General features: G+C 41.9%; 1 protein-coding gene across 2 annotated transcripts in view; it reads left to right on the plus strand.

Moving 5' to 3' along the window:
• Window positions 1–17,262, plus strand: part of MDGA2 (MAM domain containing glycosylphosphatidylinositol anchor 2) — a 376,726-nt gene that overhangs the window by 263,057 nt on the left and 96,407 nt on the right. For both annotated transcript variants that reach the window (XM_039363106.1, XM_039363107.1), the window contains one exon: window positions 11,227–11,375. In XM_039363106.1, the coding sequence (XP_039219040.1) occupies window positions 11,227–11,375 (149 nt within the window). The remainder of the gene's footprint in view (window positions 1–11,226; window positions 11,376–17,262) is intronic.

The following is a 17,262-nucleotide window of genomic DNA, read 5'->3' on the forward strand; positions in this document are numbered from 1 at the left end:
TTAAATAGGGAAATGAAATCACACTATGACCTACACAAGAAAACCATAGCAATGCATGTTGGAGGGGAGCAGAATGAGGGGAGGACTATTATTTAATTCTTTTCTGGCAGGGTTTTAGTTTGTTTAAAAGGGTTTCTTTTAACCTTGCCTTTCCTTTCCTTTAGCCTTATAGAGGTAGGAAGACAGGTTTTCAAATGCAAAGAAGATCACGCAGAGGGGATTTACTGCAGGGAGAAAGCCTGTCTGTTCTTTAAACAAACAGCACAGAAACAGCTGGGCTTGTTTGTTTTGCTAAGCTGGAAGAAAAATGCTCATCCTCCCTGGGGTGTGATGGGAGGTGTTTGAAAGGCCATTGATTGCTGTGAAAAAAGAAGTGAAAGTTTTCATGGGTTTTCTTATTTTAGCCTGGTTTCCTATCATTTTGAGGCCTACCCAAACTGGAAAGTTGGAGTTATTCATTACACAGGGAAATATGAACACTTTTGAAGTTTTAAGAAGAGAACATGGGAACATTCTTATGAAATGGGAAGTGAAGGGACCTCTCTCAATAGTTACCAGAATGGGCCTGGCCAGCCACAACATTCTGAGAATGCAAACTAGTATGGTTGCTCCGTGCCATCCATCCAGAGAAAACTCTTATGCATTTTGTTTGCCTTGATTTTTTTTTTTTTTTTCATTTTAGGTTGCTTCTAATACAAAGCATGGAGGTGCAGCATGCTCTTTCTTTGAAAAAGCAGAGAACAGATGCCAATAGGGTCTAATTTATGAGGGACCATGTTGCCCTTTCTACCAGAAAGAGTTCATGCTGGGTTATGAACCGGTCTTGGGAATCGCCCCTACTAAACTTTTCTGTCAGGCTCCCAAAGGGCCACTGATGGTGGGTCAGCCAAGACACACACACATTGTGTGTTTGTGTGTGTATCTACACATGCATAAGAAGTTGTGGAAGAAAGTGCAGAGAGTGCCAGCATCAAGATAAGTTAGTGTATTCCTCTCTTCTGCCTTGATCAGCACATACTTGGAATATAGCATCCAGTTCTAGGTATGACATGTTAGGAAGGGTACTGATGATCTGGAGTGTGTCAGAGAAGAACAAATAAAATAACAGGATTGGAAAGAAAAGTTATTGAGGAACAATTGGGAAACACGTGCCCGTAATTTTTTAGTATCAACTGTGCAATTTGTACAGGTGGCCATCAAGTTCCTTGTAAATAGCCTGCTATACTTTCTTCTCCTCCAAAAGTCAAAATATAAATAAATCTCTTGCTTGTTCGAGGAGATAGGTAGAGCCAGCTAGAGATGGGTAATTCTCTATTAGCTATGCTCAGTTTGTCCTCAGTTTGTGAGTAGTCCTTTTTTTCAACCATAGGTGTATTTCAATATCAATCTGCAAATTCCTCAGAAAATAATCTACCTGAAATCTGTATGGTTTTATGTGCATTTCCTATAAATATGAATAGCTGTAGCTACTTTTCCTGATGAGTGCATTTTTCCTTTTAAAATATTATGCCTCTGTTCCACAGTATTCTCTTGTCTATGATTTTGTGTGTGTGCATATTTGCTGAACTTGATAAATTTTCTTTGTGTACCTGTATGAAGGCATGAAAAATGGAATGGTGTGGTTGTGCAAAATACTATTTCCCCAGATACAGTTCTATATGCCCTTTTCATATAGACTTGAATCCAAACTAAGTATAGTATAAGGCTAATTATGAGGTGAGTGAGTGATGACATTACTACATCTGTCTTACTTACAGTTTAAAAGTTACAAGTGTGCTGACATCTTTCAGAAAACAACATGTCGATATAAGCTCCAGAAATAGGAAAGAATGACAGAGACGGAAGAGAAATAGTGACAAATCTGACAATATGTGTTGCCTCAAAAGGATAGAATGGTGGTGAAAGATTAAAGAAAAAGGTAGCACAATTCATGTTTTTCTCCTTGTCAGCCAGCAGGCGTCACATTTGCTTAGCTTTGGCCCTGAACATTACATGGACTTTTGTATTTTACGTGAACTTCGTACTTTAGTTGTTATAGATCACTTTAAGTAAGAAAGGTAAAAAGAGAGAGAGATGATTAAAGAACGGTGATCCATGTCTGGTTACTACTTTTACAGAAAAGCTTCCATTATGTGCATGTTATGTTAGATAATAAGACAATTGGTAGTGCAAAAAATATACAGTAGCTGAAAGTGAAACCTAATTTTCAGTCTTAATTATTCTCCTAAACTGAGCCTAAAGATACAGAAATCATCCTTTCTGCAGATAATCTGAAAGTATAAATTTCCTTCCCGCTTCCCCCAGCACCTAAGCAACAAAACCAGAAACAGCAATTTCATTTATTATATCCTCTTTATAAAATATATATTGTACAATAATGGGCAACCAGTTAAATAGCATATTTCAGACTAGCTGCAACTGGTGATAGCTTATTGGAGTGATGGCGAACCTTTTAGAGACCGAGTGCCCAAAAACTGGCCCCACCCCTGCTCCACCCACTGCCCTGCCCCCATTCTGCCCCCCCCATACCCCACTCCACCTGCCCACAGGGCCACTCACTGCCTCCAGGGCCCGCCACAGATCGCCCAGGCAGCCCAGCAGCGCTATGGCGATCACATCTTCTGCCCACGCCCTGCAGCATCAACTGTGCATGATGGGGTGTGAGGGCAGAGTCTTGTCTATGCTGCCTAGCTGCCATGTCCTTGGCTGCGCTGCTCAGCGTGGGCCACGCTCAGGGGCGACTCTCCTTCAGGGCGCTGCTGGAGAGGAGGGGATCATGGGGGGAGGCAAGGCTGGGGCAATTGCACGTGTGCCCACAGAAAGGGCTCCGAGTGCCACCTCTGGCACCCATGCCATAGGTTCACCACCACTGGCTTATTGGTTAAAGACAGTATGCTTAGGATCTGTAAACCGAGTGCTTGCTTTCATAAAGAAGGAAAGTAATATTAGAGGAAAGGCAGACATAAATTTTTGCACATCTCCAAGATGACAATTAGAAAATCAAAGCAACCTTCTGTTTAGTAGTTCTGTCTTTGAAAGCAAGTCTTAGATCAGGGGTCTTCAAACTTAGCCCTTTTATGACTTGTGGACTTCAACTCCCAGAATTCGTCAGCCAGGGACATTTTAGATGTATATTGGCCACCATGAAGGTTTTGGGAGGAAAGCCAGACAAGTACAGCAAGGACAGGAAAGGCTTATAATCCTTTGAGAATAGTTTCTGCTTTCCAAGATATTAACTCTCTGTGTCTCAAAACCAGTTTTTGAGGCTATTTGAATTCTGGCTCATCAGTGCACACTGACAAGCTATTGTAACCTTATGAAGGGAATTCCTATCAGTGTCTCATTTAAAAAAGGTTGTACTTTTGCTATTCTTCCTTTACTTCCTCATCTAGTTGCATATCTTCTGAGTCTTTGGGACTATCCCTTGCAACTACTTTCTTTATCGTGCTGCTCTCCAAATGCTCTAGACCAGTGGTTCTCAACCTTTCTAATGCCGTGACCCCATAATACAGTTCCCCATGTTGTGGTGACCCCCAAGTGGGTGTGGCCACCAATAAGAGGGAGTAGGACAGCTAGGGAAAAGGGAAAAAAATGGCAGACAGCGTGGTTTGGCGACCCCCATGAAATGGTCGTTTGACCCCAAATGGGGTCCCGACCCACAGGTTGAGAACCACTGCTCTACACCAGGGGTCTTCAAACTTGGCCTTTTTATGACTTGTAGACTTCAACTCCCAGAATTCCTCAGCCAGTGTGCTTGGCTGAGGAATTTATGGGAGTTGAAGTCCACAAGTCATAAAAGGGCCAAGTTTGAAGATTCCTGCTCTAGACCTGAGTTCCTACAATTCTGCTGACCGGTGCACCAATTTATTCATGATGTCTCTATTGTTCAGGATCAATAGAACTGTCAGATACAGCAGCTGCCACAAGCCATCCAGTTCGGGTGGTATTCATTTTTGCCATACACATACAGAAACACATCAGAAGAACCATGCCTCTGGACTCTGTGAGTCCTTATTAAGTTGATCATGTGTGACGTGACCTGTACGGTTATCCATTTAGAATGAAAAGGGCCAGTCCTTTCATTGGTTACATTGAAGTTTTCATACCAGATGTTATAAAGAGATAGCCAATTGTCAATTATTAAATTTACTGTACTTGTATTGACAGGGAGGGCGAACATATTGTGTCAAGTGCCAGAGTGACCTTATTAGCCTTGGATCCTCTGCCTTGAACATGAAGGAGAAAAGCAATTTATTGTGCTAACTACACGACAATGAAATCCATAAACTCTGGTTGACTCTCTTCTATTTTACTTCCTGAATATCATGCTTATACAGCAATGTCAATACCTCTGACACAGGGTCAGGATGCCTCTAAACATGAAGGTGTCTCAGAGGCATTGTAACCAATAGTCCCTGAATTCTGACTTCTCTTGAATTACATATGCACCCTGGAACACACCCAGAAAAGACTGTGCATCCTTAAAGATGCAGCCTATTTCCTTCCAAGCTCATGCTTTGAAGGCATGGAGAAAAAAAAATGGGCCAAGAGTTTATTTTCTGTAGAACCTAATCATATCTTTCTTACTGAGTGTGTCTCCGTATGCAAATGCTGTATCTTCCCTGAGCCATTTAACAGACAAAAACATAAACAGTGGAGTCTTATTTCTCCGCCTGCAGATTCTTCACCAAATTGGTAATTACGGGAACAAACGAGGCTTTGAGACTTGAAGCTTCTTATTCATCAGGAGAAGGTAATGGTTTCCCGCCATCTGCTAGAATATCATCCTCAGTTCATTTCCTCTATTGCACCCTGTCATGGTAATTGCTGCATGTCTCTCTTTATTTATGGCAAATGCATCCAGTGTTAAACAAACACTCATAACATCTATTAAACTTTTTTTTAAGTTCCCATCTATACCAAAGAGATTTACAAGTGGGGGGAAGAACTTTCTGAACTCTTGATGAGAGTTCATACTATAATGATTGAGAGACCAGCTTCAAGTGACTAAAATTTTATTCATGAATTAAATAAGGAGACTTAGGAAACTCTTTCCCCATTTTTTCCCTTCTTTATATATTTGCAGAAGAGCATAGAAAGAGAACACAAAGGCAAATAGAAAAAAAAATAGGAAATAGCAAATTAAAGATACAGATAAATAAGAGAAGTGGATTGAGAATTGAACAGAGGCAATGAAATGTAGAAAGCCAACAAACTAAAATAACATAAAAGTAAAATATTCCGATACATCATTAAAGGTAACTCTCTCTGTCCTCCAGCTTCAGATCTGTCTGTACAATCTGCAGAGGAGTACAACAGCACTGAACTACCTAACAAGGTGTTTAGGAAAGTGAGCATGCAGATATTATGTGTTTTCAATCATGTATTCAGGTTATGTTAAGATTATCACTATCTGAGGTAGAAAGAATTCAAATGAAAGGTTTATAAGGTGGGAAGATGTGAATCACGAATCCAGGTAGACTTCTCATTAACATCTAATGGACTCAGAGACTTGACTGTTATTGTCCTAGGCTTTATGCATATGTGGGAGGGGAAAGATTTTCAATGCTGTCAACTTTCCACAACAAAACTCAGTGTGGAAGCCAGCAATAAACTGGAAGTTGCTCCGACTCCTGCTGCTTTTTTGCCCAATTGTGGTCGTTCTGTTTCTTTGTTTAGGTAAGAAAATAACTCAGAAACAATGGCCCAAAGAGACATGGTTTATCTAGTTGAGTATAATGCTTTCATGTTTCCTGGTTCTTCTAGAAATGTAGGATTCTCTCTCCCTCACCCCCACATCCTTTCATTTGCATTACTCTGCTGAACACAAGCAACTTTGTTCCATATTGATTCTCCTGACAGTTCAGGTAACAGCTTTGTTACTTGAGCAATGTGATGCTTTTTCTCCCTTGCCCTGTGGAGACTGCACATTCATCATCAATATGAGATGCCAGAGAGAGATAAGATATCTTCTGAGGCTAATAGCAATTGAAGTTCTCTTGCCTATACTGACAAATGGCCACGGAGGTCCCCATTCAAGACCAAGTATAGCTGTGATGTTTTCACATCAGGGGCAGAGTTTCCTGATAGAAGAAAAGTTCTCATGTCCATATATATAAATCTTTCACAAAGTTCTGAAATGTTGCTTCTCATCCAAAGGTGGCTTAGGTATCCACCCATATATCTGATTATCGACCTGTATAGTTTCATGAGGACCCAGTTTGTTTGGGGCAATATGCTGACTCTGTAAACTGCTTAGAGAGGGCTGTAAAGCACTGTGAAGCAGTATATACAGTAAGTCTAAGTAATATTGCTATTTCATGGAGCCATTTATCTCTCCTGAAATTCCAAGGGGATGTTAAAACTATTTTCAGTCTGAGTCTGAATATTTTGCTACCTTTGGGAGGTACTCAACCAGAGGATTTTTCTTCTCTTTTTAAGAATAACAGTAAAAACCTTGGAATTGCTTTGTTTAACTATTTCAACCAAATGCCTGGTGCAGAATACTCTGCAAATGATGTTATTCTTAGGATTAAAAAAAAAAATTAAACTTGCTCTTTGCATATATGTTTTCTTCTTTCAGCTAGTCCTGGAGTTTCGGTTGTAGATATCTTGTATAAAATTTGCTAATTATGTTGAGGGTGATCAGTCTATATTTGACAAGGTCGTCCTTTTTCCTTTTTTTTTTTTTTTTTTTTTTGTATATAGGGACAATGTTCTTGAGCTCTCAGTCCTTGGGTATTTGGCCATAAGTGTCAATGCAGATAAGAGTGAAGCCAGGATGGGGTCCCAAAAGCCCAAAGTTATTTTTAATGATTTCTGGATGGATTAGTTCTAGATAACAAATAAGAAAAGAAAACTGGGAGTTAGAGTAACTTCAGGACTATTGTTTTTTCTTTTCCCCCTCACTAAATTGGATAGTGCCACTATGTAGTTCAGATGGTACTGAACTTACTTACAAATCTATTCTGATTTTTAAACAGATAAAAGTTACTCTAGTTTTCTAAAAGCTGTATCCCTTAAGCCTTCCATCAAATGGCATCTGAAGTGTAAAGAGAACAGAGACCTGTCAATCAAAAGCAGGGAAATGAGAAATATACCATGCCATTAGTCTGCCTTTTCCTATTTAGCAGATCCTTTTATAAGATATGGTGTTAAACTTGAAAGAATGGATGGTGAATTTGCTTTTGTCTCCTCCTTTCAATTCCCCTTTTCTTCCCCCCCCCTCCTATTCTTCCAGCATAGTTTCCCTACACTGTTTGCACAAGAAATCATTAGAACTGGCTTTTCTACTTCTGTGCCCATATGGAATCTTCAGTAAAGTTATACTCTTGGTAAAGGAATGTCCCAGGAGCTTCTTTTGCTACCTAACCCAATGGAACAGTTGACACAATCAATGAAAAAAAGAAATCATGTTCTCTACAGCAGGGCTTTTCAACCAGTGGTATGGGTACCACCTGTGGTACATTGGCACCTGGCAGGTGGTACGCGACCATCCTAGAAAAGTGGTAGCGGGGGAGGGGAATGAGCTGAACCGGTGGCAGCACCGCACAAGCCTGAGCGAGAGATGGCTGGCGCTGCAGGGCTGTCAGAGCTCAGCGGAAGCCCCAGGATCAGGGCCACTTTCCAGCTGATCAATGCTTCTTCGGAGCTGTCAGTGGAAGCGCCAGGATCAGCGCCAGGCTCCAGCTGGAGTTCGCCACTGATCCTGGCACTTCTGAGCTCAGAAGAAGCAGCATCTCCAGGGTCTTGTGATTTACATTCAGATGCTTGGCAACTGATTCATATTTATGACAGTCACAGTGTCCCAGGGTCATGTGAAGTGACCAAAACCTGCTGCAACCACCCAGCAGATGGGGGGAATAAAAACCAAACACTCCCTCACCCCACCCCCACTGCCAATCCTCAACAGAAATGCTCACAACAATGAAAACCTCGGACAGGAGGAAGAGTGCCGCTCGACTGTGGCTTGGGGGGCACTTTTTTCAGTGCCATTGTAACTTCGAACAGTCATTAAGCAAACTGATGTAAGTCGAGGACTACCTGTACTTTATCGCTTTTTTCCTTTTTTTTTTTTGGGTCATCAAGTTTTTAACACCTTGCTAGGCGACTGGTGGTACTCGGATATTGCCATATCCTAAAGTGGTACAATGGGTGAAAAGATTGAAAAGCCCTTCTCTACAGCTTACAAATGGGCATAGAAGTAGAAAAGCCAGTTCTAACAATTTCGAGGGCAAACAGCATAGGACACCTTTCCCTTCCCCTCCTCCAGTCCTCCCATTGTCCAAGGTCCATCAATCAGATGCACTCACATCCATCTATCTGCTTGGGACTTTCCCTGCTGATGATCTGGGGTGTTGAGTCCATCTCAGGCTTCCAGTCGGCACACTTGCATTCCAAATTTCCCTTCTAGGCCTCCCTTACATTCCAATGCCTTCCCTCCCACTTCCTGTTACTGTTGTCTGGTTGGGAGGGTGGCTGCATAGTGAGTCAACCATAATAGATTGATTGTTAGCCATCAATAAGCCTACCAGAACAATCAATGTCTGTGTAAAAGTTTGAAAATGCATTCCCAATCCTCTTGAAATTTACTTCACCAAATGGTCCAGCCAATATGTGTCTGTAATCCAGCACTGTTAATTTGTACTGATCACATAAACAAAGCTGCAGCCAGCAACAATTAATATAGTGTAAAATCTGGCAAAGACTCATGACTCATGACCTTCTACATTTATAGCTGACCAGAAATTGCTTATAGACTTTTTGTGTGAACCAGGAAAAAAAGAATGTATGGTTTATGGTTTTGAAGATTTGACAGACTATAGAAAAAAAGAGAGTTATGTTGTAATCATAGAGTAAAAGGTAAATTTATAATATGATTTATAACTGATGAGTTATATGAACTTATAACTATACTGATGATGTCATATAGTTTGGTAATGAAATGTCTGCAAGAAAATCATCAAGCTTCAAGAGCACCAAAGACCTGCTGTAAAGAAGAAGCTATTTCTTTGTAATCTTTTTTCTTTGCTACTTTCTTTTTCCTTTTTTGTACTTTTTTACTTTTCATAGTTTTTTATCTTTTTAAAACATTTTTAATAAAATTATATGCAAAATAATAGAGCTTAGTTGCAACCTTTAGAACCTCCTTTCATAGTTTTTATCTTTTTTAATAAAATTATATTTAAAACTAATAAAGAGCTTAGTTGTAACCTTTAGAACCTCCTTTCATAGTTTTTATCTTTTTTAACAATTTTAATAAAATTATATACAAAAATAATGAAGAGCTTATTTGCAACCTTTAGAACCTCCTTTCATAGTTTTTGATCTTTTAAAAACAATTTTAATAAAATTATATACAAAAATAATGAAGAGCTTATTTGCAACCTTTAGAACCTCCTCCTCAGATGTTGCCACTGAATTTTGACATTACTAGATGTGATTGTCAAATAACTCTTTTTTCTATTCTTTCATCCTTCTTTCTTCTTCTTCTTCCATCTTTTATATTCCTCATCTGTCACCATGACAGCTTCCTTGACTATCAGCGCACATTGTCAGCCCTGTAGGATAAATGAAGAAATTAATCTAAATGGGTCTAAAACTATTTTTATTAGAACAGCTAGTTTCTCAAATCTGCATATTTTCCCTCCCCCTTTTGTGTAAGTTAGGGAGGGCCTATCTAAGACATTTTCTCAAATTTGTTTCTTGGACTGGGTTTAAGATATATTTTTTGATCGTTGCTTGGATAATGGATCTTCCCACTGTCCTTCAAGTCTATCCCCCCAACACCTATCTCCTTCTCACTTGCCCATTGTTACTGCATTTCCCAGTCACTTATCTTCCAACTCATGCATAGCCTGTATCTTTTTGCCAAAAAATTATTTTATGAAATCATTTCTCTAGCACCATCCGTAAATTTAAGAAAACAGGTTATTGATAGACCAATTCCTGGTATAACTTTGCATATCATCTGATGTTACTTGGTGATACCGTGGATTTGCTGCCATTGGTTTGATTGACAATAGACTAGATTAGACTAGACTAGACTAGACTAGACTAGACTAGACTAGACTAGACTAGACTAGAATAGAATAGAATAGAATAGAATAGAATAGAATAGAATAGAAGCTGGAAGGGACCTTAGAGGTCTTCTAGTCCAGCCCCCTGCTCATTTCTGACAAGTGGCTGTCTAGTCTCTTCTTAAAAACCTCGAGTAGCATTTGCTAAGGTGAGGCTTATAGATTTAGAAAGTATTTGAAAAGTATTTGAAAGTATTTGAAAGTATTTGAAAGTATTTGAATTGGAGAAAATCAAATATCAAACTACCCATAGCTTCTAGTTTTAATGGCTGTTTGCTACCTCCTGAATTGCAGCTTTGTACATTAACTATATAATGGAATGTGTGGGTGACCCTGGAGAATGAGAGAAAGAGATGCTGCATAGGAAACAATTGGAAAAGAGGAGCAGGAGTGCCTAGTGCCTTAATGCAGGGATCCGCAAGCACCTGGTCTGCAACATGCCAGAAACTACGCCACTCAAATGAGCGAAGCCCCATCTGCGCATATGTGGGATGCAGGCTGCGTGGTGAAACCAATCATCCTGGTCTATGGAAAAACCTCCCTCTACAGAACCAGTCCCTGGTGCCCAAAAGGTTGAGAGCCTCTGCCTAAATGACCAGAGAAACAATCTTAAGAAGGAGCCACCCTAATGGATAAAACTTTTAAAAGTGGCAGCAGAAAGTTTTACTTTAAGACTTGCAAGATTATGTTAATGTAGCCTTACAGTAAAGTAGAATTAGTTCATCTAGCTATGTCTCCTGTTTGGTTTGTCTGGAAGGGCTGACAAATATCACCTGCTAGGAAGCAGCAATGGAAAAATAAAGATATTCTCTACTGATGCATTATGAGATTCCTAAATGTATCTGTTTGAGCAACATGTGATGCAGAAGATAGACTTGGTAAGCTGTTTGGCCTCATCCCATCTCAGAACTTTTCTATATTGTTGCATAATGAATATTGGCAATATTGTTTTGTGAATATTTAATTTGTTTTTTATTGAATATTAAAATGAAGCATCAGCTTCAGATATTTAGGCAAAGGCAAATAAGAACAGTTGGGGAGAATATTAACAGTTATTCAATACATACCTTGAAAAAAATGTTTGTTATTATTCACTGTACTTCGCCTTCTTGACTTACCACTTGTACATCCAATTTATTACCTGTAGGCAAAGCATATGCTCCAGAATTCTATTATGATACCTACAATCCATTGTGGCAGAACAGAGCCCGTGTGTATGCCTACAGCCTGGAATGGACCCAGATGAATCCTGATGCTGTGGACCGCATCCTCACCTACCACCTGGGGATCCGGCAGGTGAGAACTTCAGGTGCTTTTTCAAAGGACCCATTTTCTCACTAAACAATATTGCTCTGCTTCTGTCACTTGTTTTTCATGGAGACTTTCAGTCTGGATGGCTATTAGACAGAGGTATTTTTGCTATGGCATAAAAGAGATGGCTCACTCATCTGTAAAATCAATTTGCACTTGCTAGGATGCAGAACAGAGAGGGGGGGGACAAAATATATTTCCCTTGTTCAGCCAGTACGGAGATGCAACAGGCAAGGTACAAATATAATACCAACTATCCACAAAGCCTGCCATTTACAAACATTCAGCTGAAGTCAGAAAAAAAAACCCGCTTCTCTTTGGGGGCCAGTATACTTTAAATGTCTTGATGGTGCAGGGGTAGGTAGGATCCCAAGAGATCTTAAGACTTACGTGGAAGGATGCCCAAATGAAGATTTTGTATTAGAAATTGTTTGGCCTCAATAAACAAATTTCATTGCTATTCCTGCATTGGATATCTTCCTATTGTTTGGTTAAGAATGGAGGATATTAAGTTATATCTCTTTGTATGGTTGCTAAATCGATAATTAGTTTCTAGTCAAGGCAGGCAGAAATTAGAGGCAACCTTGTATTTTTGAAATGTCAGTGTTAAGCATAATATTTATTTACAAGAAAATATTTGGATCCTTTGTAAGGACATAGGCATTCTTACCTCAGTGCTTTTGAAATGTGCTCTTTTGTCCAAGAAAGACAAATATATATATATATATATATATATGATAAAATCCGAAAATAAATCAATCACCAAGAGAAATAATAAAAGAATTTTTAATAACCGAGCTTTCGTTGGGATTCATCCAACATCGTCAGGGTTCTAAAAGGTAGGCGCTGGAGGATGTGCTTTTATAAGATGTTAATAGCCTGCATCCGGCTTCTAGAACGTGTTAACGGGCCCAGCTGGTTGTGCTGTGCCTTAGGTGTTTCACGTACGTCACCATGCCTCATTTCCTTTGTTCGACCGTAAGTATTTTTCCCATTAGTCTTGAGGCTGAGAGGGATTCCCTTCCCCTCATATACTGATTGTCTCTCTCCTCCCTTGCCCCACTGGGCCGAGGAGGAGGTTCTCCCTTCCCCCCCATCATTAATGCCGACCATTATTAATTGGGGTGTACCACCATCCTTATTTTCCACTTCGCTAACCTCTTCAATGGTTGCCAGTCCCATATCATTAGAACTATCTTTCTTCCTTCTCATATGGGAAACGGCGTAATGTTGTTCCGTGCATCGTGGATCCACCCTCTGTCTATCTCCACTCATTGGGAAAGCCCCCCATTCTAACTGGCTAACCGTCAATACGATGTTCGTATTTTGTCTAGGGATGTTAGAATTCGTGCTAGTGGTGTCATGAGGGGGCATCTGCACTACACTTCCCCCCTTCCTCCCCATCGAACTTGCAGTCCATGTCTGCTCCGGCATTCAAGTTGGTTCTTCTGATCTCCCATCGTCGTTGTCTTGACGAGTTCGTTCTTGACAGTATGCCGGCTGCAGGGGTTGTCCTGGTCTAACCCCCGAGGCTCGTTCACCTCCCTCCGACAGGGGCGGGCCGCAATGCTCCGCTCCCTCACTCTGTCGTTCGGGAGAGCTCTGCAATACTGACGATCACACATGGGGCGGGTAGGCAGAGGCTATAGGAGGGTGTCTGGCTCAATGTCAGCCCGATCATGCTGGGTGTTGTAATCTATGGTCTGGAGGTCCATTTTCCTCCGACGGGATTGAGTTATCACACCACATTCATCCATTGCACCACCCCATGGAGTTCCATGAGGTTGTTGAAACACCGTGGTGCAATCAATGGTGGTCTGTGGAAGTGTTTCAGGCTCTCTGTTGATCCGGTCATCCTGCGCAAAGGCGGTAGCACTCTCCTCTCAATTGGGGGGTAGCCTTTTCGATGGTTGTGAGTTTGATTGGCATGCCAAGTCCTTAATGACAGCTGTGCTGGGCACATATCTATGTGCTGGTTGATGGAACTTTTCTCTGAGAAAGGGGCATTGTCTTACCTGAACGCCTTTTCTCAGCATGATGATGGAGAATCCACGGATGGGTTGTCTTAATCTATCTGCTCCAATTAGACTAAGTCTGAAATTGGTTACGCCCCTCTGTGCTAAGTGCACCCCAGTTTTAGACTAAGGAGATACCCAGACTTTAGTCCAACGCGTCTGAACAAATGGGAACCAGTCCAACTGACCTAATGGGAGGGAGTGGATTCTCCATCATCATGCTGAGAAAAGGCGTTCAGGTAAGACAACGCCCCTTTCTCCAGCATGATTGGATGGAGAACCCATGGATGGGACATACCAAAGCCCTGTGTCCCTAGGGTGGGGAACTAGATTGGGCCTGGGACCCATCCAATGTTAATGCATGTTCTAGAACCTTGCGGCCAAATGAAACCGTAGAAGATGCATATATATCCATCCTGTAGTGACGGACAAAGGAGGAGACGATGCCCATGTAGCTGCCCTGCAAACCTCCTCTATGGATGCCTGGGTGGACTAGGTTGCTGTAGTGGGCGTGCCCCGGGTGGAATGGGCCGTGATATGCCTGGCCGTGATATGAGCCTTTCTCTGCCATGATGAGTTGCTCTGGTCTCAACCTTGGCAAAACGCCCCCCCTCGGCGCTGTACTTCACCAAGGGAGTCTACAGAGATAATTTAGCCCAAGAGGGGGGAGGGTGGGGAATTAATGGGCACCCCGATCACTCTGGATCGATCAGGCCCTCTCCGGTTGAAACTGCTGTCTCGAAGAGCCTGCCACCGATGATCGAATACTGCCTTCAGGAGAAAGCTCCAGGCAGTCTGGGCCTCAGCCACACACAAAATGGCCACCGAGGGCTTCAGCCTCACACAAAATGGCCGCCAATGATCTCAGCCACACACAAAATGGCCGCTGAGGGCTTCAGCCACACACAAAATGGCCGCCGATGACTCCAGCCACACACAAAATGGCCGCTGAGGGCTTCAGCCACACACAAAATGGCCACCGATGACTCCAGCCACACACAAAATGGTCGCCGAGGGCTTCAGCCACATACAAAATGGCCACCGAGGGCTTCAGCCACACACAAAATGGCCACCGGGAGGCAATTCAAAATGGCGCCCGCCAAATTCGCGCCCTGAAAAAACGGCCATTGGAAGAAGGCCTTGAGGCCTGGGGCCTAAGCTGCAATGAGCCCTCATTCCAAGGAATCGCCTGGGCTCCTAGTGCAGCGGATGGCAGGTAATTAGGCCAGCTGGGAGACTCTGAGGTAGTCCGAGGCCTGATAGGCCCTGCAGGCTCCGAAAATTGGGCCGGCGCCGAAAACTCCCACCTGCTGCTTGGGGCGGTCTGCTGGGGCCGAGGGACCTAGGAAGGCTCCCTCCAGGCCTGACGAGCCTCGTCGTCACTTGAGGAGCCCCCCAGACAATTGGTAAACTTACCTTTGCTTCTGGGGCCTTCGGCAGTCAGCTGTGGAATCTGCGGCGTCCGACGATCAGCTGGCAGCAGGGAGTTCGTCAGAGTAGCGTTTGGCAAAAAATGGAGCCTCTGAAGCAGAGGAACAGCCCCTGGTAGAAGATCTAAGCTCCCCTGGAAATTTAATTTTGGGCTTGAATTCCTTAAGGCTGAGAGGATGATGGTCCTTGAAATTTTTTCTTTGTATATAATCAATTCTAATAATAAATAAATAGCCTGAGCTAAGGAAATAAATGGAAAAAAACAGTCTTCTGCTCCAGGAGCGAAGAAAAAAACGCGTCTTAGAGCAAAGAGACTAAGTCTAAAACAGGGGTGCACTTAGCACAGAGGAGCGTTACCAATTTCAGACTTAGTCTAATTGGAGCAGATAGATTAAGACAACCCATCCGTGGGTTCTCCATCCAATCATGCTGGAGAACCAGGCTTCCTTTAACAGTTGGCCTCCTTTGGTGGCATCACTTGCTAGAATTTGCACATGGTCAAAGTCAAAATGATGGTCGTTCTCGGCCATGTGCGACCAGACCTGCAAATACTGTTCGCCCCTCTTGATCGCCAATTTATGCTCGTATATTCAAGTCTTCCCCTTTATGGATTACTGCCTTGTCGTGGCGAAGGGGCTTGCGTAACTCAATGAAGCTATAAGCTATGCCGTGCAGGGCCACCCAAGAGGGACAGGTTATAGCAGAGAGTTCTGACAAAATGTGATCCACTGGAGAAGGAAATGGCAAACATCGACATCTTAGGAATCAGAGAACTAAAATGGACAGGAATGGGTGAATTTAACTCAGATGACCATCAGGTATACTACTGTGGGCAAGAATCCCTCAGAAGAAATGGAGTAGCCTTCATAGTCAATAAAAGAATAGGAAAAGCAATACTGGGATACAATCCCCAAAATGACAGAATTATCTCAATTCGAATCCAAGGCAAACCATTCAATATCACAATAATCCAAATATATGCCCCAACCACTGGTGCTGAAGAGGATGAAATTGACCGGTTCTATGAAGCCCTACAGCACCTTATAAAATTAACACCAAAAAATGATGTCCTTATCATCATGGGGGATTGGAATGCTAAGGTAGGAAGCCAAAAGATAACCGGAATAACAGGCAAGTTTGGCCTTGGTGTACAAAATGAAGAAGGGCACAGGCTGATAGAATTTTGTCAAGAGAATACGATGGTCATAACAAACACTCTTTTTCAACAACCCAAGAGACTGCTCTACACATGAACATCACCAGACGGTCAACACAGAAATCAGATTGACTATGTGCTCTGCAGCCAAAGATGGAGAAGCTCTATACAGTCAGTAAAAACAAGACCAGGAGCTGACTGTGGCTCAGATCATGAGCTTCTCATTGCAAAATTTAGGCTTAAATTGAAAAAAGTAGGGAAAAACACTAGGCCACTCAGGTATGAACTAAATAATATTCCTGATGAATATACAGTAGAGGTGACAAATAGATTTAAGGAACTGGATCTGATAGACAGAGTGCCTGAAGAACTATGGATGGAAGTTCGCAACATTGTACAAGCGGTAGCAACTAAAACCATCCCAAAGAAAAAGAAATGCAAGAAAGCAAAATGGCTGTCTGAGGAAGCTTTGCAAATAGCTGAGGAAAGAAGGGAAGCGAAAGGCAAAGGAGAAAGAGAAAGATACACCCAATTGAATGCAGAATTCCAGAGAGTAGCTAGAAGAGATAAGAATGCCTTCTTAAATGAAGAGTGCAAAGAAATAAAAGAAAACAACAGAATAGGGAGAACCAGAGATCTCTTCAAGAAAATTGGAGATATGAAGGGAATGTTTCATGCAAAGATGGACATGATAAAGGACCAAAATGGCAGAGACCTAACAGAGGCAGAAGAGATTAAGAAGAGATGGCAAAACTACACAGAAGAACTATACAAGAATGAGCTTAACATCCCAGATAACCACAATGAGATGGTCATTGACCTCGAACCAGACATCCTAGAATGGGAAGTGAAATGGGCCTTAGAAAATCTGAGCAACAACAAAGCTAGTGGAGGTGACAGTATTCCAGCTGAGCTATTCAAAATTTTAAAAGACGATGCAGTAAAAGTGCTACACTCAATTTGCCAGCAAATTTGGAAAACTCAACAGTGGCCACAGGATTGGAAAATGTCAGTTTACATTCCAATTCCAAAGAAAGGCAATGCCAAAGAATGTTCAAACTATCGCACCATTGCACTCATTTCACATGCTAGTAAAGTTATTCTTAAAATCCTACAAGCTAGACTCCAGCAGTATGTGGATCGAGAACTACCAGAAGTACAGGCAGGATTTCGAAGAGGCAAAGGAACTAGAGATCAAATTGCCAACATACGCTGGATCATGGAGAAAGCTAAGGAGTTCCAGAAAAACATCTACTTCTGCTTCATTGAC

The sequence above is a fragment of the Crotalus tigris genome, unplaced genomic scaffold, assembly GCF_016545835.1.
Source record: "Crotalus tigris isolate CLP2741 ecotype Arizona unplaced genomic scaffold, ASM1654583v1 scf7180000019550.566604, whole genome shotgun sequence".
In the NCBI taxonomy this organism is placed as follows: domain Eukaryota; kingdom Metazoa; phylum Chordata; class Lepidosauria; order Squamata; family Viperidae; genus Crotalus; species Crotalus tigris.